The 26484-nt window shown below is 48.9% G+C and overlaps 2 protein-coding genes across 34 annotated transcripts in view; both read right to left on the bottom strand.

Moving 5' to 3' along the window:
- CAMKK2 (calcium/calmodulin dependent protein kinase kinase 2) overlaps positions 1-26210 on the bottom strand; it is a 59046-nt gene extending 32836 nt beyond the window's left edge. For 7 of the 33 annotated variants that reach the window (XR_014827303.1, XR_014827302.1, XM_005670630.4 and 4 more), the window contains exons 1-2: positions 20894-20981; positions 2854-3366 (exon numbers count right to left, since the gene is read on the bottom strand). Coding sequence is in view for 31 of the 33 variants with exons in the window: in XM_005670630.4 (XP_005670687.1) it covers positions 2854-3300 (447 nt within the window). In the remaining 2 variants the exon portion in view is untranslated. Of the gene's footprint in view, positions 1-2853; positions 3367-5416; positions 5559-20523; positions 20982-21311; positions 21460-26092 lie in introns of those variants that run through there. The other 26 variants (XM_084996236.1, XM_021073035.2, XM_084996241.1 and 23 more) reach the window with 9 other exon arrangements.
- Positions 12040-21598, bottom strand: LOC146396559 (uncharacterized). Its single transcript, XM_084997476.1, has 4 exons — positions 21506-21598; positions 21289-21435; positions 16928-21139; positions 12040-14057 (listed from the first exon to the last, which is right to left on the bottom strand). The coding sequence occupies exons 1-3, from the start codon at positions 21596-21598 to the stop codon at positions 20510-20512; spliced, it is 870 nt and encodes a 289-aa protein (XP_084853602.1). The 3' UTR covers positions 12040-14057; positions 16928-20509.
- Positions 26211-26484: the final 274 nt, after the last annotated feature.

The following is a 26484-nucleotide window of genomic DNA, read 5'->3' as shown; positions in this document are numbered from 1 at the left end:
CGATCGTGATGGGGGGGATGGTTTTACAGATGTATACAGACATCGACGCTAAAATATATACAGTTTGTCTTACTTCAATTACACCTCAATATAGTTAGGAGGGAATGTTAAGTGATACAAGAAGTAAAACAGGGGAAAGAAACACGAAGCAAAACTTCCAGCGTTACAGAGAAGCCCAACATTTCCCTTGATCCCCCACTGCACCCCAATTCTACCCCTCTCCCCAAACCTTGACGTCAGGGTGGTGTATAAACTTCCAGGCCTTTTTCTACGGAAATGCATGCATACATGCACCTGCAGAAAATACAGAGTACTGTTTTGGGATGGGGTTGGGGGAGGCATAAATGGTAATACACTAAATCATTTCTCAACGTCCTTTCACTGGAGACAGTTCCACATCAGGCCTGCACCTTTCATCTACTGTGTAGCGCTCTCTGCCCCACAGTTTTTAGTTTGTTTTATGTTTCTCTCCAGTGTTGTTTTCAATCCCCTGAGACCTGGACGGAGGTGAAAGGCAGAGGTGGGGCCTTGCAGAGCTGAACTAAGGGGCCTCACTGCCTTCTAGGTCAACCCCCATAAACTGCTAACTTCATCTTCCACTCTGACCACATCAGCCCCAGGGTCAAGTCCTGTCTTCACATCCTGGCCTTCAAACCCTCTGAAGCTCTGACCTTGGCCTCTCTTACAGTGAGGGTGACCGCACGACTGAGTTCTGTCAAGTGGGAGGTAGGCAGAAGTTGCAGGGTAGAGCTTCCAGGAAAGAGGACTAACTTTGGAGGCAGACATAGTTTGTCCTCCTTCCCTGCGCCTTCTTCCTGCCTGGAATGGAACTGTGAAGGCTAGAGCCACAGCAGCCATCTTGAGATCATGAGCTTTGGGGGCAAAAACAACAGGACTGCCACACCAATCCTGACTGCCTAGCTCTAGTTTTATTTAACACGATACATAGGCCTTATTGTGTTAAGGCTACTGTTGTGGAGAGAGTTCTATTTCTCTAAGCTGACTCAATGCTAAATGGATATAAACTCAAACTCTCCCTCCAGCCCTGTTGTCACAATGCCCTTCATTTTGGGACCCACACTCCAGCTATTCCTGACCTATCCTGAATTCTATGGAATTCATATATATTCAATAAGTGATAATATATTGGTGTATCCAGCTGGTACTTAGCTGGGTTATAGCAATCACATTTTTAAAACTAAAATATTAAGAGTTCCCTTGTGGCTCAGCAGGTTAAGGATCTGGCATTTGCCACCATAGCAGCTCAGGTTGCTGCTGTGGCAAGGGTTTGATCTGCGGCCAGGGAGCAACCACATCCTGCAGGTGCAGCCAAAATGAAAAAAAAAAAAAAAAAATTAGAGGAATGAAACTACCTCTGTTACCTAGGTGGTCTGTGGCTGGTTAATAAACTAGGAGATGAAACAATAACAATTTGAAAATTGCCATCTACCTCAAGGCCCTTGCTTATACTATGCTCACTCCCTGTAGTGAACTCTCAGTGTTCATCACCAATTCCAAAAATTCTACCTAGCCCTCAAAGTGTAGTTAAATATCAGCCCCTTTAGAAAGCCTTCCCTGGAGTTCCCATCGTGACTCAGCAGAAACCCAACTAGTATCCATGAGGATGCAGGTTCCATCCCTGGCCTCACGCAGTAGGCTAAGCATCCAGCATTGCCGCAAACTGCGGTGTAGGTCATAGACACAGCTTGGATCTGGCATGGCTGTGGCATAGGCTGATAGCTGCAGCTCTGATTCAACCCCTACCTGGGATCTTCCATATGCCATAGGTGCGGTCCTAAAAAGAAAAAAAAAAAAAAAAAGGAAGAAAACCATTTCCAGGATTCTCTCAATTAAATTAATTCCTTCTTTCAACAAATATTTTTGAGCTACTCTGCACCAGGCCCCATGCCAAGTGCTGGGGACACAGTGCTGGTGGACAGGCTGGGAGCTAACACCCCAGCTGAGGGGGACAAGCAAGGAAGAACAAACACACAGATGACCTGATGGTGGAAGGAAAGTCAACAGGGCAATAGGACAGAGAGGGCCTGAAAGCTGCTTAGAGGGTGTGGTCTGAAAGGCCTTTCAGAGGAGGTAACACCTGAGATGAGACTTGGAAGTCAGATGGAGAGGGCCTTGCAAAGATGGGGGATGGTCCCAAGCAGAGGGACAAGAGAGGATAAAGGCCTAAAGGAGAGAATGAGCTTGGCTATCTGAGGAATACAAAGAAGTGGGTCTGGTGGGAGCTCTGTGCAGCACAAAGGTAGGAGGTGGGGAAGGGGTGGACCAGGCCCTGAGAACCCTGCTGGGGGTCTGAGTTCCAACCTATCTTCCAGGAGTTCATGGTAAGGATCAAGAGAGAGATGCACATAAGGAGCCTGAGAAGGCAAACACTCAGCAACTGGGGCCCTGCGGTTTTCAGGTTTTCAGCAGTGACTGACCTGCCATCCCCAATTCAAAGCCCCTAGCACAACTTCCAAGCGCCAGCATCTACATCCCTTTGCCAGAGGCTCTCTCCACGGGGAGATGCTCTGTCCACACTCAAGGCAGCTCACCCACAGCCAGAAGCCCTCACCAGGGACTGCCAGCAGCTGGTGTCAAAGGCGGAGCTTCCTTGCCGGCAGGTAGAATAACATTGGGGCTGGCCTCCTACACTGTCTCCTGCAGGGCTCCCCAGAGGTGGCACCACAGCTGCCCACCGGCTCCATCATGCACCTTTACTGACTTCTTTCTGGGTTTTCTGGGGTCACCTCCCAAAGCAACTGTTTGCACTAGAATTCTCAGGGACCCTAGCCTAACACCAAGGCATTTCTGGCAGGCGCAGGGACACGGCACCGGGGGCCGCCGCTCACGCACCTGCATCCCGGTGATGGAGACATGGTGCGACTCCACGGTGGGCCGCCGGGGCAGCCGCGGTGAGGACTGCGGGGAGCCCACGGGCGAGTGGGGCAGAGCCGGGCAGACACCACGCCCATTTGCGTCCAGCTGGGTCCGCTCCTGCAGAGAGAGCTTGCGGCTGGAGAGGAGGGGCCGGGCCTGGGCCACAGAGGCGTCAAGCGGGACCTCGCCGCCATCTGCCTCCAGGGGCCGGTCCCTGGTCAGGCTGAGATCCACAGGACAGGCCGGCTCACACTCTGTGACCACGATGAAGGACTCCATGCCCAGGCGGATGCTCAGGGACGAGAGGCCACGCAGGGCCTCACAGGGCTTCCGGCCTTCGCTGCTGCTGCCGCCTCCGCCCCCCAGCTCATCGTGGGGGGCGGCCCGGTTGCTACTGGGCTGGCTAGAGACACATGATGACATGGTGCATGTGCCCACTTGATGCGACACAGACTCTCGGGGGTACACCCATCCAGCAGCTCACGCCACCTGCAGAGAGAGGAAGGGTCAGCTGCCCCCACCCAGTGGGGCAGGGCCAAGGTAGGGGGTTTCTCCTGCTGGCCAAGCCTGATGCCTCATTCCTGCTTTGAGTGGAGTCCTTACAACACGATAAAATCTGATCTGAGTCTGTAGAGATGAGCTTACTCCACATTTCTTCACAGGAGTTCCCAAAGTGGCTCAGCAGGTTAAGAACCTGACTAGTATCCACAAGGACGCAGGTTCCATCCCTGACCTCGCTCAGTGGGTTAAGGATCCGAGTTGCTGCAAAAAGGTCACAGAGGCAGCTGGGATCTGGCATTGCTGTGGTGTGGTGTAGGCTGGCAGCTGCAGCTCTGATTGGACCCCTAGCCCAGGAACTTACATATGCTGTGGGTGACGAAGTAAAAATTAAAAAAAAAAAAAAAAAAAAAAAAAGCCCCTCCTCATACACTACAAGAATCCAAATTCAATTCCTGTAGAAACCAAGTATGAGAAGACCCAAAAACTAGAGCACCCATGCACCCAACAAATGTGGCTTCCAGCTCAAGCCAACTGTTGCTAAGCAGGAATTTGGGCCTAGAATTGTCTGATTACCTCCCCCATGTTTTTTATTTATTTATTTAAAGAGAAGTCCTAAACCGATGATGTTGGGTGAGATCTCTTAACTTTTGGAAAATTCGCAATTATTTTAAATATTTTAAAATACCTGGAGTTCCCGTCGTGGCTCCGTGGTTAACGAATCTGACTAGGAACCATGAGGTTTCGGGTTCAGTCCCTGGCTCTGGCTACAGCTCAGATTCGACCCCTAGTCTGGGAATCTCCACATGCCATGGGAGTGGCCCAAGAAATGGCAAAAAGACAAAAAACAAAAACAAAAACAAAAAAAAAAAACAGGCCAAAGAAACACTTCCTCATGATGACCTCTGGGCTGCCTCTCTTCATAAGAGCAATGATGTAGACAGCACCTTCCAGTTTATAAAATATCTTCCACACATCAGGATCATTTCACAAGTGCCCTAGGTTGTTGGTTTGCCCTTATACCTTCATTTTATAAATGGGGAAACTGAGACTCAAGAGAGGGAGAAGGATTTGTCCTAAGGCACACACCATGCGCACAGGAGTCCAGTCCCCTGGCCTGGCCCGGAGCCAATGATTCCTGAGGTGTGAGGGTCAGGAGGTCACACCAGAGGAGGAAGAGGCGCCCAGAGAGTGTGTGAGCCAGGGGAGTGTGTGCTGTCTGAGGAGGAAGGCTCAACATATCTGTTATCTACTGTTGCCCTAGCTCAGCCCCAGCTAGCTACTGCTAGACAAAAAGCAAATACGAGATAAAAAAGGTTAGCTTCGGAAGTTCCCTTGTGGCACAGCAGGTTAAGGATCTGATGTTGCCACAGCTACGGTGCAGTGTCGCTTCGATATCTGGCCCTGGAACTTCCGTGTGCCATGAATGCCACCCCCACCCCCCAAAAAAAAGGTTAGCATCAAATAGTTTGGTGGTTCCTCAAATAACTAAGAGAATTACCATATGACTGAGCAACTGTGTTCCTTGGTATCTACCCAAACAGCACTACTCACAACACCGAAAAGAGAAAAAAACAACCTACATGTCCAACAATAGATGAATGGATGGGAAAATGTGGTCTGTCCACACAATGGAGCATGACTTAAAAGGAATAAAGAATCGACACAGGCTACAACCTGCATGAGCTTCAAGAACATGCTGCTGAGTGGAAGAAGCCAGACACAAAAGGTCACGTGTGTATGATCCTAGCTACGTGAGATTTTTGAATGGGCAAATCCACACAGACAGAAAGTACAGTGGTTGCCAAGGACTGGGGAGGTGTTAGGGGAAATGGGAAGTAACTGCCAGGGGGCACAGGGGGTCTCCTCTCGGGGTGCTGAAAAGACCCTGGAACTAGATAAAGGTGGTGGTTGCACAACACTGTGAATGTACTAAATGACATTGAGTTGCACACGTTTAAATGGTTAATTTTGTGTAAATTACAAAAAATTGACACACTCAGACTGTCAATTCCTTCTGTCTCTGGAACAGAATATTAACCTTTGCTTCGTGTGTTTGACAAATTCTGCTGGACAAATGTCACAGGTACCACTGGAATTCATGGAGTACATCCACAGATGCAGAAGGTGGCGGTTCCGTGCTGATCACCCACGTCAGGGAAATGCCAGGAAAGCAGTGAGTGCTGAGCAGAGAGATTTTATGAATGAATAAAATTATATCTCTTTATAACATTGGCTGGCAGTGGGGGGAGAGAGAGGAAAGTACAGTTGGGAACCGAAAGCCAATGCTTCCTAGAGGACCTAGTTGAGGGGCAGAAAAATGCTAGCCACCCTTTTGGGACAGTCCTGCAAGAAGTATTTACAGAACAGCTCCTATGGAGTTCCCGTCATGGCGCAGTGGAAATGAATCCGACCAGGAACCATGAGGTTGCAGGTTCGATCCCTGGCCTCCCTCAGTGGGTTAAGGATCTGGCATTGCCATAAGCTGTGGTGTAGGTTGCAGACGTGGTTAGGATCTGGCATTGCTGTGGCTGTGGTGTAGGCCAGCAGCTGCAGCTCTGATTAGACCCCTAGCCTGGGAACCTCCATATGCCGTGAGTGTGGCCCTAAAAAGCAAAAAAAACAGCTCCTATATATGCAATCTGGATCACACCATAGGCAGATGGGGTCCCCTGCTCTCATTCAACAAGGAAAGGCCAATGAGAAGAGCATTAAAGAAACAACATCAAGATCCCAACCTGGACACAGAAGAACAATTCCTGAACACAGTTCATTGTAAAGCAATGACAAAGTGTCCAATCATGTGACAAGATGCTCAGCCTCAGTTATGGGGAGAGTAGTGCAAATTCAAATGACAATGAAACGGTTTGGTGTGAAACCAAACCAAACCATTTCACCATTCTACCATTAACCATTCAGTTAAATTTAGAATTACCTTTTTTTTCTTTTTCTTTTTTTTCTTCTTTTTAAGGCTACAACTGAGGCATATGGAAGTTCCCAGGATAGGGATCAAATCAGAGCTACAGCTGAGGTCTATGCCACAGCCACAGCAACACAGGATCCTTAACCCACTGAGCAAGGCCAGGGAATGAACCTGCATCCTCACGGACACTATGTCGGGTTCTTAACCTGCCGAGCCACAATGGGAACTCCTAGAATTACCATTTGACCTAGTAATTCCTCTTCTAGGTATATACCCCAAAGAATTGAAAGCAGGAATTCAAACAGATATTATACACCTATGTTCAAAGCAGCATTATTTACAATAGCCACAAGGCACAAACAACCCAAGTGTCCATCAATGGAAGAATGGATAAACAGAACATGGTCTATTCAGCCATTTAGAATAAAGTTCTGACACATGCAACAACACGGACAAGTCTTAAAATATGCTAAGTGAAATAAGCCAGATGTTAGAAGAAAAATACTGTATGACATCACTTATGTGAGGTATCCAGAATAGGCAAATTCACAGAAAGTTTAGGTATGATTGGCCAATGGGGACCTGCGGTAGAGCACAGAGAACTCTACCCAATATTCTGCAATAATCTATGTGGGAAAAGACTCTGAAAGAGAATGGATGTGTGGAAAATGAAAATTTTTAAAAGTAAGTTTAGGAGCCCCTGCTGTGGCTCAGCAGTAATGAACCTGACTAGTATCCATAAGGATGCAGGTTTGATCCCTGGCCTTGCTCAGTGGGTTAAGGATCCGGTGTTGCTGTGAGCTGTGGTGTAGGTCACAGATGTGGCTCAGCTCCCACGTTGCTGTGGCTGTGGTATAGGTCGGCAGCTGCAGCTCCAATTCAACCCCTAGCCTGGAAACTTCCATATGCCAAGGGTGTGGCCCTAAAAAGCAAAAAGTAAGTTTAGAATGGAGGTTATTCAGAGACTGAGTGGGAGGCAGATGGAGAGGGGGATCGCTGCTTAAGGGGTATGTTTGGGGGTGATGAAAAAGTTCTGGAAATGGATAGCGGTGATGACTGCACCACATTCTGAATGCAAATAATGCCACTGAATTGTATACCTAAAAATGGCTGAAATGGTAAATTTTATGTTATGTATAGTTTACCAAAATTAAGAAAATAATAATAAAGCTACAATGAAATGACTTTTTTCCATCTATCAGATTGGCAAAGACAAAAAGCAAAGCAATATTTTGATGAGGCTATGGGGAATATGAACTAGTACCATCTTTATGAAGTGAAAGTCACCAATATCTAAGCAAATTCCAAATGCAGAGACCTCTGACTTAGCAATTCTGCACTTGAGTCTTGATCCTAGAGACAATCTCACACATAAAAAATGACATGTACACAGGATGATTTTGGTAGTGTGGTTTGAAATAACTATCCACCAGGGACTGAATAAGTAAATGGAGACACATGCAGCCTAGGAGAAAATCATGCCTTTCTTTTAAAAGAGGTGACTCTTTACATCCTAATATGAATAAGCTCCAAGACACACTACTACATGGAAAAACACCAAAGCATTAGTATGCTGCTGTTGGCAGAGGGGGGAAAGGGCCACACATGCGTACATAATCAAATATGTGCAGCATATTTTTGGAAAGATACACAAGAAAATGATAACTGGCCTCAAGAGAAGACAACTGGTTTGCAGAAGTATGGGGACAGGGTGGGAGGGACTTAATTTTCACTGGATTTACTTTTACTTTTGTAAAAGTAAGTGTGCAAATAATAATTATTCAGAAATGAATTTTTCAAAGAAAGTAACTGTAACCACAATTGGAGTTAAGATCATCTGGCCTGAGCACCACCTCTGGGGCATGAGGCAGAGGGAAGGCGCAGCTAGCCCCATCTCCTAATCCTCTATCCTACCTTTACTGTATTTGGGAAAGAAATCATTAAATGTGTCCCTGTCTTGGCTTCTTCATCAGTGAAAGAAGACAACCTGAGTTCAAAGCTCTCTGTGGTCCAAGCTGCTGTTACTTTACATTTCCTTGTTATAATCCTTATTTCCCAAGAGGGGAAAAGCAAGGTCGACTGCTTGGGTCTATAACCTCAGTTTTCTCATCTATAAAATGGGCACTCACCTGAGAGTCCTGAGGGTTAACTGCACTAAGAACTCAATATTCTTTTCTTTCTTTTTCTTTCTCTTTTTCTTTCTTTCTCTCTTACTTTCTTTCTTTTGTCCTGTTAGGGCTGCACCTGCAGCATATGGAATTTCCCAGGCTAGGGGGTCGAATCAGAGCTGCAGCTGCCAGCCTACACCACAGCCACAGCAACACGGGATCCAAACCATGTCTGCAACCTACACCACAGCTCACGGCAACGCAGGGTCCTTAACCCACTGAGCAAGGCCAGGGATTGAACCTGCATCCTCATGGACACTAGTCAGGTTCGTAACCTCTGAGCCACAACATGAAATCCACAACTCAATATTCATGTCTCTTGCGTGGTTAAGAGCTCAAAAAGCTCTTTTTTCAACAAATATTAGCAGGCTGTCTTCCCAAATGTTCTTCCTTCTGTGTGTGTTCGGAAGCCCTGGCAGCGTGGACCTGCCTCCCCCAGGAGAGCAGCTTCTCTGGCCCACCCTCCCTCCCACGTCTGACAGGGCTGCAGAGTTCCTGAAAAGAAAACTAGTCTGGCAGCACCTGAGAAAGTTAATGGAGAATTTTTTTTTTCTTGCCAACAGAAAAACAATTGCTTATCGATCGCCACTCCAGGCCAAGGACATCAAGCCATCCACCACCAGCAAAGCTGCTTTTAATCAGTCTCCTTGACAAGTTGGCATGTAGCCCATCCTTGGCCCTTGAGGCCTGGGGTAGAGAGGAAAGAAAAAACGCACTGGCTGGCGCTGGGGCTGGTGCTGGGACAGAGATGGGGGGGGGTGTCTCTGGGCTGGAGCAGCAGGTGTGTCTAGGTCCCAGGGAGAAGCCCCAAGGGACACGGACCTCAGTGACTGGAGGCCGCTCATTGGCCTGGCAGGCAAGGACTTGGCCATTCGGCACCACTCAGCCCACAGAGCCTAAGCCAGTGTGCTCTGACCAGATTTGAGGTCACAGATCCTTTGAGGTCACAGGTCTCTTAAAGATAGGATGAGAGCTCCCCACACTCCCAGGAGAGAAAACTCAAGACAAAAAGACAATGGTCCGCATTATAACACCTAACATCCAACTGGGCACGTACTCACCAAGCATCAGTTAACCCTCATAGGCCCTCTGCCAGGAACAGCTAAGCATTTGATTTGGGTGTGGGGGGTGGGGGGATAGGTTTGACAAAATTCCAAAAGCTCTCTCCCCAGCCTCCTGCCCCTGGGTTCTCCCCCACCCACCCACCCCCGCCCTGAGGGCCTCCCCACTGCCCCGGCTGGCAGCCCCAGGTTCCCTTCCCCTTCCCTCTCACAGGCCACTCAACCAAGGACCAGACAGACCCTTCCTGGAGCAGATGGACCCGGCTCCAGGCCAGAATGAAGCCAGTGCTCCTTCCCCTGCCAGGAAGCCCGGTGCTCAGGCCTCTAGGAAATGCATTCCATTTCCTGGGGGGGTGTTTGTTTCCAACCCGCGCCATCTTACCAAACACAGAGCCGCCCTGGGAGGGAGCTGCAGCACAGCAAGTAGCCAGTGAGTGGCTTTATGTGGTCCCCTAAGGTCCCAGGCACCATGGGACAACAAAGGGGCCAAAAATAGCTTTGAAGATCCTGCCAAGGCCAGGGATGATGTACCCTCTGGGGTAACAGGCACGGCCAGCCACACCCTCCCTCCCCTGGGGGGCGGTCCTAAAGGAAATTCACTCACCCCTCTTTCAGTACATGATTACCGGGAACCTACTATGTGCCAGATAAATAAAACAGACTGATTTCTTAAAAGTGACTGTAAGAGCACGTGACTCCATAAGAACAAACTGGAGGAGAAAACCAGGATGAGATAAAAGAGAACAGCACAGGGACCCAGGGGTGGTCTGAATGGGAGGGGATGAGCCAAGGAAGGCCTTGCTTGGGAAGTTGTACTTAGGCTGAGACCTATGGGGTGAGTGAGTGCTAACCAAGGGGGCAGGAACTTGTTCCAGGCAGAGGCAATAGCTACTGAGAAGGCCCCAAACCAGGGAAGAGGTGGGAGACAGGAGGGAACAGAAAGAGGACCCTGGGATGGGAGTCCTGTGTAAATGAGGGGGAAGGGAGGGAGGCTGGAGGGACCAGAGCCCAAGAGCTTTGCAGGAAACAATAGGATCAGGAAGGGTGGCCCAGGCAAAGCCACTGGGCCCTATTATGGGTTGTGAAATTGTGTCCCCGCCCCCAAAGAAAGATATGCTTGAGTCCTGATGCAGTATGATTGGTGTCCTTATTTAAGAAAAAAAAGGAGTTCCCGGTTGTGGCTCAGTGGTTAATGAATCAGACTAGGAACCATGAGGTTGCGGGTTCCATCCCTGGCCTTGCTCAGTGGGTTAAGGATCCTGCGTTGCCGTGAGCTGTAGTGTAGGTCACAGACGAGGCTCAGATCCCGAGTTGCTGTGGCTCTGGTGTAGACTGCGGCTACAGCTCTGATTCGACCCCTAGCCTGGGCACCTCCATATGCCACGAGAGCAGCCCTAGAAAAGGAAAAAAGACAAAAAACAAAACAACAACAACAACAAAAAAAAACAGGTGGGGGTGGGAATTTGGACTCAGACCTGCACACAGGGAGAACACCATGAGAACACGAAGGCAGAGACTGGGGTGCTGCCCCTAGAAGCTAAGGAGCCCTAAAGACGGCCAGCAGCCACCAGAAGCAGGAAGAGAAGCATGGATCAGATTCCCTTGCACGGCCCTTGGAAGGAACCAGACCAACAACACCTGGACCTCAGACTTCCGGCCTCCAGACTAGGAGAGAATGCCTTTCTGTTGCTCAAGCTGCCCCTGTTGCAGGGTTTCATCTCGGCAGTCGGCAGTCATAGCGAACTGTCACAGTGCCCCCCACCCAAGCACAGAAGCCTGCTGGCCCAGAGGCCACAGACTCAGAGGTGTTTCCCAGTGGTTAAGCAGAGACCTGGGAGACTCAGCCGCACCAGCCGAAGTGGTGCTGAGGTTTGACACCAGCTGAAATATTCCAGATTCCGGCTCATAGCCCAGCCAAGCAGTCCAATCAGATTCAGTGACTCCACCTTATCCCTCCCTGAACACTCTTGAGTTTGGAGGCACTGATACTGACTGTCTCCTCAGAGACAAAGGCCCCTCCTTGGCAGAAGGCACATGGGACAGTGATGGCTTTAGAGCGCACAGACCCTGTCCCCATCAGAGTCCCTAAAGCAAAAAGTCCCCCTTGTGCAACATCTGGCCACTGATGTATTTTGCTTGGCCTACGTTGTGTTTAAAACTATTTGGATGAGATACCAAGATTTCAGAGCCAGGAGATTTCAGATCAAAATCAAAATTTCCAGGAGTTCCCTGATAGCCTAGCTGTTAAAAATTCAGCATCGTCATTGCTGTGGCACAGGTTTGATCCCTGGCCACAAACCACATGCCATGGGCGCGGCCAAAAAAAAGTTAAAAAAAAATCAAAATTTCCAGGAGTTTCTTTATAGCTCAGTAGGTTAAGGACCCAGCATTGTCAATGCTGTGGCTCTGGTCACGGCCGTGGTATGGGTTTGATCCCTGGCCTGGGAACTTTCACATGCCATGGGTGCAGCCAAAAAAAAGAAAATTTCCAGAGTTCTTTGAAGAACTGGACTTTTTTTTTTTTTTTTTTTGGTCTTTTTTAGGGCCACACCTGCAGCATATGGAAGTTCTCAGGGTCTCAGGCTCTCAGGCTAGGGATTGAATCAGAGCTACAGCTGCCAGCCACAGCCATAGCCACAGCAACTCAGAATCCAAACTGCATCTGCAGCCTGCACTGCAGCTTGTGGCAACACTGGACCCCTAACCAATGAGTGAGGCCAGGGATCAAACCCACATCCTCATGGATACTAATTGGGTTCTTAACCTGCTGAGACACAACAGGAACTCCAGAACTGGACATTCTGATATCAGTGGGCCTGTATTCTCCCCTGGCAACAGCTCCCTGCAGCTCTTGGACAGGAAATACACTCACCAGGCTGCCACAGTCCTCACTGTTCCCCCTTGACTCCCCCACACCAAGGACAGGCTGAGTGCCATGTTACACGTCCTCCCACCTCTCATGATGGGTCTTATCCCTACAGACCCTACTTTGAGATGCACTGGATCTTAGTGCTAAAACAGGCACAGGTTGGCAGTCACCTGTTCCAACCATTTCATTCCGCCAATGAGAAAAATGAAGGCTCAGAGGGGCTACTGATTTGTTCAAAGTTACACAGTGGCTCCAAGCAGAGTTAAAATGGGTCTGAGCTAAAAATTACAGGTACAGCCTTGCAATGTCCACTTAGTATGTCCTGAAGTCCAGGCTGCACCAAAATCTTGAACAAAGGGGAATATAGAGCCCATTCCTCTGGCTTTCTGAGACTCCAACCTGTGTGAAAGGGGAGAGTGTGAAAGCACAGTGTCTTATAGTGCTCCGAAAAGACATGCATGGGCACAGACATATTGATTTGACTTAACTTGTGAGAGCCTTGGCTTTGCCTTTCTTGTTTACTGCTGGCTCCAGGACCTACAACTTCCTAGAACACTGTTGGCACTCACTAAGTATTGGCTAGAGGTCATTGTTTATTTCTCTAATCCCAAGACCACTCAAGAGGTCAGATGCTTTCTTTAGCTGGCCTAGAATTTATGTTCCTTTAGTCTGCTAACAGCAGCCTGATTTATGTTTGGAATTCACCCTTCTGTGTGAAAGGTAACTCCACGGAACTATCTGTACCATCAGCTTCAGGGGTTCCATGATTACTCAAGCCTGGTCAACTGGGTGTCACCTACTCTGGTCAAGTGATTGTTTCAAGAGTAGATGTGTGACCCAAGTCAGTCTATTAAGTCTTATTCTAGGATTCTGTGGAAATATTAAGAAGAATGTCTCTGTGGAGCACAGAGCAATGAAGATTATTTCTAGACTTACCAGGGGCTGGGGAGAACCCTGCCTTAGAATGAAGTGGATAGAGAGAGAAGAGAGGCAACAGATTTAAAAAACAAACAAACAAAAAACGGAAGTCGGAGACATTGTCTGGGCACCTGGATCTAGCCATGCCTGAAGCCCATATACCCCACAAGCTTTTAACTACATGAGCCGATAAATTCTCACTTTTGCTTAAGTTAATTTGCAGTTGGTTTTCTGTCATTTACAACTAAGGGTCCTAATAGACAAATGACACAGAGGTGACTGACAGAAAACCTCCACTAAGCTCCCTGCCAGATGGTAAGTTCCCTATACCTTAAGGATCCCAATCAGGCTAAACTGCCAGGCAGTTACAGCTCCCCTGACAGCCTTCACTTGACAGTGTGGCAGAAAATCAGAACTTCCAAAGTCCTAATTTCTTTCTCTTTTTATTTTAAGGAAAAAAAAAAGTCAAATATGCAGAAGGAAAGGGCTAATGAACAGGATGGAATGAAGGGAAGAAACTGACTAGTACTTTTTTTTTTTTTTTTTTTTTTTTGGTTTTTTTAGGGCTCCACCCGAAGCATATGGAAGTTCCCAGGCTAGGGGTCGAATCGGAGCTATAGCCACCAGCCTATGCCAGAGGCACAGCAACGCAGGATCCGAGCCGCGTCTGCAACCTACACCACAGTTCACAGCAACGCTGGATAGTTAACCCACTGAGCAAGGGCAGGGATCGAACCCGCAACCTCATGGTTCCTAGTCGGATTTGTTAACCTCTGCACCACGACGGGAACTCCTGACTAATACTTTTAACACAAGAATCAAGTCACTATAGCAGCAGCCACAGTAGTTGCAGATACAATAACAATGATGACTGAGTCTGGCCAAGTGCCAGGCTCTACTCTAAGCACCTTGTACGTATTATTTCATTTAACCTTAACAACAACTTTATGAGTTAGGTACTATTATCATGCTTATTTCACCAATGAGAAAACTGAGGCACAGAGAGTATGAGTGACTTGCCCCAATCTCACAATGATTTGGGAGGGTGCAAGTGTGAAATCAAAGGCTCCTTGAAAGGGGGGGAAAGCCCTTCACCTTAGGTGCTGTAACCTTGGGGATAACAACACCTACCTCACCCACCACACAGGCCCCTGCACATGGCAAATGCTCCCTAAATGGAAGCTGTTACCAAGAAAGCACTTCAGCCGCTATCAAGTTCAAGGCCCTCAACTGGCTTCACATTAAAATTTTTATTGTGAAATCACACCACGCTTAACTTAACTCTTTTCCCCTTCCCCTCTAACTCTTATCCACATGCATTACTTTTTACAACCTCAAAAGCAGAGATAATTTTGCATTCTCGATTACTTGTGGTATAAGAATTTTGCACACATTCTCAAACAGCTTTGATCATCAGCTCACGAAGGCTCCAGACAGAGCGGCTGAGACCCAGGGAAGTGAGATGACCTCTTCCAGGCAGCTCAGTAGGTTCTAGGCTCCGCCAGGGCAGGACCCCTGACCCTTGCAGTGTGCCCTAGGGCCCTGGACACTGGCAGAGCAAGAAGCTCCACTGTCTTAAGAGTTCCTCTTGTTCCGTCCATAGTGAAGTATCACAAGAGAATGGTCCCCAATCACCCGCCAGAACCTAAAGGCAGGTGTGTGCTGGTGGCCCCCAGCTTGAAGAGCCAGGAAGTGTGAATGAATGGCTGAGTGCGGGGGCGGGGGGGGGGGGGGGGGGGGGGAGGGGGTGTGAGTGTGGGTACATAGAAAAAGGAGGTAGGAACCGTCTTACTTCCTTTCTCTTCTCCCTCTGAATCCCTCGGAGCAATCTTTGCAATCTTTCACCGAACTTTAGGAAGAGGCTGGGAAACAACTAAAATTTCCATTTGTAATGAAAAGAAAAAGACTCCTGACTCCAACTCTCTGCAGCTTGGCAAATCAGAGAGGGAGGGGGCCAGCTGGGAATCCACAGGCATCCGGCCTCGCCCACCCACAGCCCTTCTCCCTCCCTCTTCCCTGATGCTTCGAGGTGATGCTAAATCCAGCTCCCTCCCTCCCCAGCCTCCAGTACGAAGCAACCCCAGCCAGGGGCAACGAGGGGCTGGGAGCTGGCTCTAGGGGTCCAATCCTATCCCCTACACTGGACCCAGAGGGCAGAAGAACTGTCTGGGAGGAATCTAAATAAAATCTCTTTCACCAGAAGCCTTAACAGCAAAATACCAATGCACCTTAAAAAGCCCACAAGGGAATCCTTTCCTCCATACCCTGCCCCCACACAAACCACTAGTTCCCCATTTAAGGCTCTCCAGTAGAGGCTTACCTCAGGCACCTCCCACCGTGTCCCCTCCTCAATGTCCCCCTCACTTCCTACCTCATGCCGAAGAAGAAGACGAGGGCAGAGGGGCAAGACCTTGGCCTTTTCCGATTTCCTAGGGGAAACATCAGTCTCTCCTCTCCAGGTTAGAATTAGCATCTTTATCTCTGCAATTGCCATCTCTCAACTATTTACAGAAGCCAACAGGATAAAAAGGGACAACATAAAAATAGTTGCTCAGCAGCTTTCGGGGGAGGGTGAGGGCAGGGGCACAACAGACGCTGCTTCCAATTTTCTTTCTCTCCTGTTCAAAAGGGAAAAATGCTAGAATTGGTGATCTTGTCCAAAGTGATCCTCCACAATTCCAGACCGCTCACCTGGGAGCTCCTTAGGGCCAAGGACCAAGTTCCAGCGTTCCTCAGTTCCCAGGGCAGGGCTTGTCACCAGCACCCACCAAAGGGGTGGGTTCAGTGAAAGATCATAGGGTTCCAGAGCCAGCGCCCTGATCTGCCCCATTTCCATCACCTCCTGGCCTCCTTCCAGCCTTCCAAAACCATGAGCCAGTTAAAAAAAAAAAACAAAAACTTTAGCTTTTTCTCTACCCTTAAAATGTTTCATAATTGAGGGAAAAAATTCAGCAGCAACACTACGAACAAGACTGAAATGGAAAACACTGGCAGCTAAAATAATTCCTTCCCCATTTTGGTCATTAGCATCCCCCAGCTGGGAATGCCAGAGCCAGAGGTCTTCCCTACGCTCACCTCCTTTATTTATTTATTTATTTAGCTTTTTAGGGCTGCACCCATGGCATATGGAAGTTCCCAGGCTAAGGGTCTAATCAGAGCTGCAGTTGCCAAGCTACACCACAGCTCATGGCAACGCCAGATCCTTAACCCAGTGAGCGAGGCCAGGGATCGAACCCGAATCCTCATGGATATGGGATATTAATATGTCAGGTTCATTTCTGTTGTACCACAAGAGGAATTCCTCACCTCCTTTTAAATATGCCCCTTTATTTTTTTGGTTTTGGGGGTAAGGAATTCCATAAGCAAAGAAAGAAAAAATAAGCATCCACAAATCTTATTTTTCTTTTTTTTTTTTTTTCTGCTTTTTAGGGCCACATCCGTGACATTGTGACATATGGAGGTTCCTAGGCTAGGGGTCCAAATGGAGCTACAGCTGGCCTACACCACAGCCACAGCATCATCAGATCCAAGCCATGTCTGTGACCTACACCACAGCTCATGGCAACGTCGGATCCTTAACCCACTGAGTGAGGCCAGGGATCCAACCTGCAACTTGGTGATTGCTAGTCAGATTTGTTTCTCCTGCACCATGATGGGAACTCCACAACAAATCTTATTTTTCAAAGAGCAAAACCATTAGGAAACTATTTCCACCCGTAACCCTCTGGAGAAGGTGGATTCTACTCCATGAGAAAAGGCATATCATTTGGCAACATAAGGAGGCCGATGGAGACACAAGAGCTCAGACTAGAAGATATGTCAGGAAACTACAGATCTCAGGGGGCTTGGGCCTTGATCTTCTCATCTGCACAATGGAGCCACTGCAGCAACCTACCAAGGGGGTAGCCATAGAGTCATTCTATAAAAGTGCCCAACACACATGGCAAAGCTCTGAAAAGACCATGTTCATTTAGGGCCATACCACCCTGAACGCACCCAATCTTGTATGAAAAGACCATGTACTACCTTCCTCTCTGCCCTGCACCTTCCCCAGCTGTCAAAAAGGAAGGGCTGGAAACTTCTGGGCTTCCCCCCAGCCCACTTTTCACACTGCTCCATTTCCACATCCTTGGTGGGCATTCCTGGCAAAGCTGTCAGGAGGAGGAGCTGACGCCACGCCAAGCCACCATCTGTCTGGTGAGGCTTTCTCTCCTTTGTGGATTTACTTACCTGGAAAAAGGTCTCACAAAATATATACCAATAAAATCACATGGGGACCTACATTTAACAAATCACCCCTGAAAAGAATGAAATCCAGACACTCCCTGAAAAATCACACTTGGAATGAATACCTGTGAGTGGCCCCTGGAGGTGATGTGCTTGGATGGGAGCGAGGGTTCTCATGGAGGAGCAGGTTGGGGTGAAGTTAAGGGAGTCCTGAAAACCTTGTTCCAGGAAGCTGGTCTCCAATTGATTTTGGAGAACCTTCCTTTCATCACCCTCTCCCTGCAAATGGAGCGACAAAATCATGTCTTGTGCCCAGAGGTTTATTCGTTGGGGGCAGTGGAGACAGAGGAAGGGACAAAGTGCCCTTGAGAAGTTCTTATGGTAGAAACAACCCAAATGACCATCAACGGATGAATGGAGAAGCAAAATGTGGCGTCTCCATACATGGGAATATTATTCAGTCATAGAAAGGAAGCACTGAAATATTCCACAGCCTGAGTGAACCTTGAAAATAGTCCGCGCGATGAAAGCCAGACATAAAAGGTCACGTGGTACTAACACATCAGTAAAGTTGTAGCGAGCACAGTCCAAAAGGAAAAAAGTCAGTTCCAAAAAGGAACTGCCATTTCCTCAAGTGTCCAGGAGAGAAGGCACAGAGGTGAGGGCGAAGGCCACTGCAGCAGCACGGAGCCAGGCCTGCCTGAACCCCACCTCCAGGTTCTTTCTCTAACCCAGTCCAAGAGGGAGGAGCTACTAGGAAAGCAAAACAGCTGCGAAAAAATAGCAAAACAAGGCTCTCTGACTCAAAGGAAAATCTGAAAGAGCATTTGCCCAAAGTCCTCAGGATCAGGAAAGGAGACGGGAACCATATGCTTCCCGCAGCCACCAGAAGAAGGCCTGTGGGGAGAAAGTCACAAGTGACGCTGAACAAGCCATTTAGCCTCTCCAAGCCCTTCCATCAGGTGGGCTCCTGAGAGGGAAAGGGTGATTCTGTGGCCCACTTTCAAATCGGAGCCAAAATGCCTTGGAAACAGGCTTGGCCTGCCCCACCCACCCATCTCTTCCTCCTGAGAGAGGTGCTTCCCCACCCACCAGCCCATCTTGGAGACAGGCTGAGCTTGTCAAGGAGGGAACTCCAGCTGACTCCAGAAACTTCCCTCTGCTGGGGCATCCTGTCCTATGCCCCTCCTACTCCCCTCCAGTCTCCACTTTTCTGCCCATCCTTCAAGATTCAGCTCCAATGATGCTTCCTTCAGGAAGCTTCTTGGATTCACACAAGCCAGAAGGGATTTCTCCAGATCCCCCACTGCCCTCTACTTCATCGTTCCCACAGCATGTATTCCTCCTGTATTTCTCAACAGGAGCGCTCCTGGCATTTAGGGCAGGGCAATTCTTCATGCCTGCTGTGAATCTGGCCCACTTGCAGGATATTTGGCATCTCCAGCTCCTGCCCGCCAAAAGTCAGGAGGGCTCAGCATCATTTTGACAACTAAAGTCACCCCCACACTTTTCTAAATGCTTACCAGGAAGGTGGGACCACCCCTGATGAGAACTACTGCATGATTATTAGTGAATAGATTTGCCTACCAGCCCACTAACAACCTGGAAACAAAGACAAACCCAAGTCGATCAGCATCACCACCATGGCTCCTTAGGCTGTTTTAGCAAACATTTCTGGGTTACTCATGAAGCTGTGGGCAGCTCTGCAAGGGCCTCTGCTCCAGAGTAGGTGGTAAAGTACAAACGCTTTAGGACCTGACATGCTTGGGTTGGCTGTGTGACCCTGGGCAAGTTACTTAACCTCTCTGATCCTTTCTATAAAATGGGCTCTCTCCCAGCAATACTGCATGGTTGTTTTTAGCCTTGATTTCCTCATCTCTACAATGAGGATAAACATCTCCGCCTCACAGGATTCTGGTAGGCAGTAAACCAGATGATGCCTGCAACAAATAGCACAGTTTCTAACACATAGTAAGAACCCCAAAAATGCTAGTTATTAACATTATTACTACATTATTCTTATTATCCAAGTTAGGGACCCATGAAATGATGGCTATTATATATAAAAATACATTGTGTGCTCTCACTACAAATGGTTGCTCTCTATATGAGAAGAGTTTAGGATCAGCAATCTGGCAAGAAGTTCCAGGACTCACCCTGAAGCTGTATTTGCATAGCTGCACACCATTTATTCTTAAATTGTATTTCTGTGAAGTAGTTTAGCCAAAGAAACTGAGAGCTATCTCCTTTCTCCCCTAGGGGCAGAGCCAGGGGAGGGGTGTGGTAAATGATAGCACAGCTCCAAGGCACAAGAAGTTTCTATCTCGAGGACTGTGGGGACTTCCAGACCGAAGAAGGTAAAAGTTGCCTCTCAGGAGGTGGACCCTGCACGTCCCAACTCAGGTCAGCCTGCCCTTCTTACTGATGGCACTGAGATCCCCGCCCCCCAAGCACCAAGCCTCTGCCCCAGCCTTCTAGGGGAGATAGGAGGGGCTGCGGTGCAACCTCTTCTGCGCCAAGTGAGAGCAGCAGAGCGGCTGGCAGAGCTGTGAAAACACCCCGCTTCCCAAACTGGGCAGTGCAGGGGGTGGGGGAAGCCAGGAAAAGCTCAAGGCTGGAACGGGTGGCACCGCGGGCACCCAGACCCAATGCTGAGCGGGGCCGGGCGGGCCCACCATCCTCAAGAGTCAGGCGGAGGGTGCCGGGCGAAGGCACTGCTCTGCGTTCACAGTAGGCTTCGGCCCCGAGGTGAATTTAGGTCAAAAGGACCAAGCCTGTGAGGTTCCGGCAGAGAGAAGGGGGCGGGGGCAAAGGGCCGACTGAGGCGAGGCTAAGGGCCCCCGGTCCCACAGCTGCCGGTCTGGGTCTTGCCGCCTGGTGTCCAACCCATCACGGCCCGGGTTTGCCCCCCAAGACAAGCGTGGAACGGGTGCTCAAAGTCCGCGGGCCCTCTCCTCGCTCGCCCGCTCTAGCTCTGCCCACCTGTCAAACGCGAGGGGGTGGGCCTAGGCCGCCTCCAAGATCCTTGACTGCCCTGGTCCCCTGGTGACAACGATTCCAAACTCCGGGACCGCCCCTTCCACCCCAAGCCGGGGCGCGGCCCCGCCGAGCCAGCCACCCTGAGGTCCAGGGCGCCCGGAGGACGCGGGGGAAGAGGCGCCGGGGGCCGCGTCCCCCACGTGGCGGGGCGTGGGACTGCGCACGTGGGGTCCTTTCCGTGGAGGGAACCAGGGCCCGGCCGCAGGGCTTTGTCTGCGATCCCGGCCATAGTCCGGCGCCCCGAATAGGAGAGGACGCCGAGACCTCGGCGGATGCGTCCCCCCACCGTGCGGCCCAGCTCCCGCCCGCTCACCTGGACTCCGCGCTGCCGCCGCCGCCGCCTCCCGCGCTCTGCGCCCCCAGCTCGGCTCTGCTCGGCTCCGCGCGCCCGCGAGCTCTTCCCCGCGGCCCCGGCGGGCGCGCAGGGGAGAGGCGGGGGCGGGAGGAGCCGCCGAGTCCCGGCTCCAGCGCGACGCGGCCGCGGGCTGCGCGGAGATTGGCTGCGGTCGCTAGAAACCCCGGCGCGGAGCCGCCCGCTCTCGCCGCGCGCCCCCGAAGGCTCGGCCCCGAGACGAGGAGGGGAGGGAGGCGGGAGCCGAAGGAGAGGAAAGTAGCGGCGGGGCGGAGGGAAAGGAGGAGAAAGGGGAGGAGGCAGAGAGGAGGGAAAAGAGGCAAGGCGGGGTGGGGGTGTCGGAGGAGCTGGCGGACCCGCGAGGAGGGCAGAAACCTGCCTGGGCGCGCGAGGGCGGGAGGCTGCGCTGCAACTTTGCCCCCGCCCGCGGCGCGCACCTGCCCGGGTTCTCCCCGCGGCGGCCGCGGCACCCTCGGGGCGGCCGGAGGCTCCGGCTGCACTCGCTTTCAGTCAAACGCGGAGACTGCAGGGCGGTGGCTGAGCCGCGGAAAGTTCCCCAAGCCTGCGAGTCACGCGAGGCCCCGCCTCGAGGCTCAGCTCCTGTCCCTGGGCTGCTGCCCCAGCACCAGGCGGTGGGTGCGGCCTGGATTTCGGGTCACCACCCATTCTGGGGAACTCCCTTCCGCACCCGCCTCCCCACAGACCGCTGTTCGGGACCCGCCCTAAAGGCTGGGGGCCGTGTTTCTTTGCCACCCCAACTCCACCTGGATGTACCAGACTACAGGAAACCCGATGAAGTCCTGTCTTTCCTGAAAACTTCTTAGATGCTTTTTGTAACATACATCATATGCTTCCCAAACATTCTACCCTTTTGGCGCCCTACCTTGCTGGAGCCCTTAGAGTTTGTTTAGTCTTCCAGCTGGGTAACTGCGGGAGAGGGGCAAAGGACTACCTCACACGGGCTGCAGGATTCCACGGTTGTCCTTGAGTGGTTGCAAAACTCAGTCCTGTGTCAAGGGCCATATTAAAGGTTCGAAGTCCTCTTCAGTTTAGTCCCTCTAGTATTTTCAAGCTGCAGGAGTGATTCCCAAACAATTCAGAGCGTTCTGCTTAAAACAGCCGCTTCTGATGTTCAACATGCAAGCATTTGTTGGTAATAGTAGAAACCTGGGAACAACTATTCTAAATGTTCATCAGGGAAGTGGATCAATAAAATGTGTTGTAGTCATTTGATGGAATATTATGCAATAGTTCTAATGAATACATCTATTTGTACAGACATGGGGAGAACCCAAAACAAAATGCTGAGTAAAAGGGCAAGTTGCCTATATGGAAAAAGAATCTGAAAAAGAATGGATGTGTGCATGTGTATAACTGAATCTCTTTGTGGTACAGCAGAAATTATTGCAACATTGTAAGTCAACTATACTTCAATAAAACTTTTAAAAATGAAAAAAGGAAGAGCAAATTGCAGAATATAGTTTACACTGTTCACAGACACATGCCTACATGTGGGTTCTACGTTAAAACATGAGTGTTTGGGATTTCCTTGGTGGGCTAGTGGGGATCTAGCATTGTCACTGTTATGGCACAGATCAGATCCTGGGGAATTTCCGCATGCCAAGGCTGCGGCCAAAAAAACAAAAACAAAACATGAGTGTTTTAAGTCAAAGGAGGAGTTCAGGTTTGGGTTTAGTGGGTTAAGAACCAGACTAGTATCCACGAAGAGGTGGGTTCAATCCCTGGCCTTGCTCAGTGGGTTAAGGACGCTGCATTGCTGAAAGCTGCAGCATAAATTGCAGATGCAGCTCTGATCTGGCGTTGCTGTGGCATAGGTCAGCAGCTGCAGCTCATATTCAACTCCTAGCCCTGGACCTTCCATATGCCACAGGTGTGAACGTAAAAAGAAAAAAAAAAAAAAAGAAAAAAGAAAAAGAAAATGAGTCAAGGGGATTGAGTGATAGTGACTAGACTTTTGGTGATGATTATGTTGGAATGGAATGCAAGAAGACATCAAATTATAATGTTGTACACCTGAAACACATAAAGTTACATAATTTTAGCTCAAAAAAAGATAATACCTCAGTGCCTGGCACTTAAGTGCTCAAAGGTGCTAACTATTAATACACTTAGCACAGAGCTAAAGACCCCATTAATTATGTGTCTTTCTTATTAACATGAATTAGAACAAAGCGGAGAAACCACAACTGCCTTTCACTGACACTCAGTCCCTTTTATGATAGAGTCCCTTCCACTCAAGGGAAACATTGAAATATGAAAATAAGAATTGGCTTTGCTTTTTGAGTTTTCTCCTCCAAGAACACCAGAGAAACCTATTCTAGGCAAACAGCTCTTGTTGTCTTGACAACACAGATTGCCAAGAAAATAAGTAAACAGAGCATAGGAATCTTATTTTTAAGAAAACTTGGACAGTACAAGGGAGGGGCTGAAAAACAAGGCTTTAAAATCATCTCACTCAGAGTTCCCAGTGTGACTCAGAGGTAGCAAATCTGACTAGCATCCATGAGGATGCAGGTTTGATGCCTGGCCGTGCTCAATGGGTTAAGGATCCGGCATTGCCTTGGGTGGTGGTGTGGCCCCGCAGATGTGGCTCAGATCTGGTGTTGCTGTGGCTGTGGTGTAGGCCAGCAGCTGGAGCTCCGATTTGACCCTGAGCCTGGGAACTTCCATATGCTTTGGGTGCGGCCCTAAAAAGCACAAAAAAAAAAAAAAAAAATCACTCACTAGGACAGCATCATAAACTCATGCGGAGGCTTTGTTTTTTCCTTTCTGAACTGTTCTGTGTGCTACTCGCCTCATCCACTAAAATGGTTCACCACCTCCCAAACCTTGAACACCTAGATGGAGACAGCAGTATTAACCATACTGAGAGACTTTTTTGTTCTGCACCCATGGCCTATGGAGGTTCCCAGGGGGTAAATTGGAGCTGTCACCGCTGGCCTACACTACAGCTCACAGCAACGAAGGATCTTTAACCCCGGAGCAAGGCCAGGGATCGGACCTGCGTCCTCATGGATGCTAGTCAGAATCGTTTCCGCTGAGCCACGACGGGAACTCCTAGACTTTGTTAAATTCCTTCCCATTCAATAAGACTGTAAAAAACAATGAGATGAGAAAAAAGAAAGAGGCCGAGAATTTTCTCATTTCTCTTCAACAGGCAGTGAAATTAATATGTTAATCCCAAACATAAACAGCATGAAAAGCTGTTTGAAACAGCATCATGAAAAGAGAAGTCAGCATGAGCAAGATGAAGTTCTTTATTTGCCTTCGATGTATTACAATAAAGAAATGATTATACCAAGCCAGGGATGGAACGCACACCAGAGCAGTGACAGTGCCACTAGGGAACTCCAAGAAAGACATTTTGACCAACTAAAATGACAAATTTAAAACACCCTGGAGCTCCCTGGTCAGTAATAATAATTATAATACTCCAAACAAGTAGAAGTATTCAAGATACATAGGTGAAGACAAAGGCGGCCTGGTGATGAGTTGAAGAACCTGTAACATCTGCTCTAAATCCTGACTGGTCCTGCCTAGTGAAGGGGCTGGGTCGGGCCAAGTTATAGAACAGTTTCCTCACTTGCAAAATAGTATTTCGCTTACAATCATTAGAAATGGTATTGTAAAAGTACCTAGCACAGTGTCTGGCCTATACTGGGCGCTAGATAAATAACAGCTGCTTTTATCAATTTTATATTCAATGAAAAAAAGGAATGTTCCCCCAAACAGTACAGTACTGCTCAAAACTCTGGGAGCAGACAGCTCTAGGGTAAATGCAAGAGCTGGGTTGGATCCCCAGCCCTGCAACCCACCTACTAGCTGTGTGAGGTTGGGTGGTAAGTGACTTAAACTCCTCATGCCTCAGTTTCCACATCTGTTCAATGGGTTTATTGCTATTGCCTATCTTTTAGGACTGTTGTGAAGATTGCTTTGACATTTAACTTACAAAGGGCACTCTCTATTAAGCTGTTTGTGCCCACCTGTCTCAGGACTGGAAACAATACCAAACCTGCTGGGGAGAGTTCCTACCAGGCCGAGCCACTGGCAGGGGTCACGACCCCACTCTCCTCTTCCCCTTTGAGGATCTGTCCTCAGGTCTCTAGTATAGACCCAGATGCCCATTAGCTTTTTCTTTCCCTCCTCCCAACCCTCTCCAAGCATATGCAGTTCCCAGGGCCAGGGATCAGTTCCCAGGCCAGGGAACAGAGTGGAGCTGCAGTTGAGACCTCACCACAGCTGCAGCAACACAGGATTCTTTTAACCCACTGTGCTGGGCCAGGGGATAGAACTTGCATCCTAGAGCTGCAGAGACACCAGCCAGCAGGAACTCTCCCATTAGCTATGTACTTCCAGTTATCTCCTCACCAAACCCCATCCCCATTTAACTAAATCACTGCTTCTTATACCCCTACATTAAACCACCCATAATTACACTGACCTGATTCCTCCTTCCCCCACCAAACGCTGCACCAGGAAGAAAAAAAAAAAAAAACAATTAGCTGTAACTCAGATAGTTATTAGTTTTGGGGTCACTCTGATATTTCTGACTTTCAATTTAACCCACTATTTCTTCCTGAAGAGGCCAGGCTCCAGCCAACAAATCTAAGTCACAGATGGCAGGAGGCCACAGACTCTCTATATTAGCTTTGGATGCAGGCCTGGCATGGTGAACATGCAGCAAGCTGGGAGCAGGGTCGGGCAGGAAAGCGTCACAGGCATGCCAACTGTGCAGCCAAGTAGGGCTCTGTGTTTAGATGGGCCCTGTACCTGGTTTAACGCTCTGCTTAATATAGGCCTCATATTTTTTCCTTTGCACTGGGCCCCACAAAATATGTAGCTGGTCCTGGCCAGGTGTGATGACTTCTGGTTTTTATGTCACCCCATCTCTTAAACCTTCTTACAATGAGCCAGAATAAGATCACTTCTTAGGCTGAAAGGCACTTAAATACAATGACCAAAAATAAGAGCAGATGAGAGAATACGTGGGAAGAACAGAGAGAAACTGATACTAGAGGATCCTTCCTGGGAGGAAGAATAATGTTTTACTACACAGCCTTTAACAATCTTTAATTTTTACCATCTACATATATAACATTTCAAGTAAACTTAAGGAAAGATTTTTAAACATCAACATACCAATTAGTGTCTGTATCTCCAGGCTGAGTCTCTTATTTTCAGAGCAGCTGTCTTTGGCCAGCAAACACACCCTAATGAGTGGGAGCTGTTTTATGCTGTTTCAAAGAGTTCTGGAGATAAATTATTTCCCGTCAGAAGGTTTAAATTTAACAGAGAAAGAGCCAATGATAGAAGCTGCAAATTTGGTTGGTTCCTTGTTGCTGTTTTGGATTTGAGACAAAGGGAATTTTCTGTAAACACTGAAGGGTAAGATAAATTCGCAAACTGAGTAATAACTTGCCTCTGCTGAACTGCAGGGTTGAGATACGTATATTAGATACACTACATATTCGAGTGATAGTCCACTCACCTCTGAGCTTCAGACCCTTTCTTAACTTACAATCACCTTATTC

Source organism: Sus scrofa, chromosome 14 (assembly GCF_054392235.1).
Source record: "Sus scrofa isolate SSC_HxYL_T2T_F1_AM1 chromosome 14, Sscrofa_HxYL_maternal_Yorkshire_Landrace_v2.0, whole genome shotgun sequence".
In the NCBI taxonomy this organism is placed as follows: domain Eukaryota; kingdom Metazoa; phylum Chordata; class Mammalia; order Artiodactyla; family Suidae; genus Sus; species Sus scrofa.
Note: the sequence above shows the minus strand (reverse complement) of the source record. Positions and strands in the feature narration are given on the sequence as shown.

Excerpts from the sequence above, each read along its gene's own strand:
- LOC146396559 (XM_084997476.1), bottom strand. The coding sequence starts at position 21,598 with ATGGGTGGTGACCCGAAATCCAGGCCGCACCCACCGCCTGGTGCTGGG. Across the intron at positions 21,436-21,505 it reads GCCTCGAGGCGGGGCCTCGC|CGAGTGCAGCCGGAGCCTCC; the intron begins GTGACTCGCAGG and ends TTTGACTGAAAG. Across the intron at positions 21,140-21,288 it reads GGTTTCTGCCCTCCTCGCGG|CCTTCGGGGGCGCGCGGCGA; the intron begins GTCCGCCAGCTC and ends CTCGGGGCCGAG.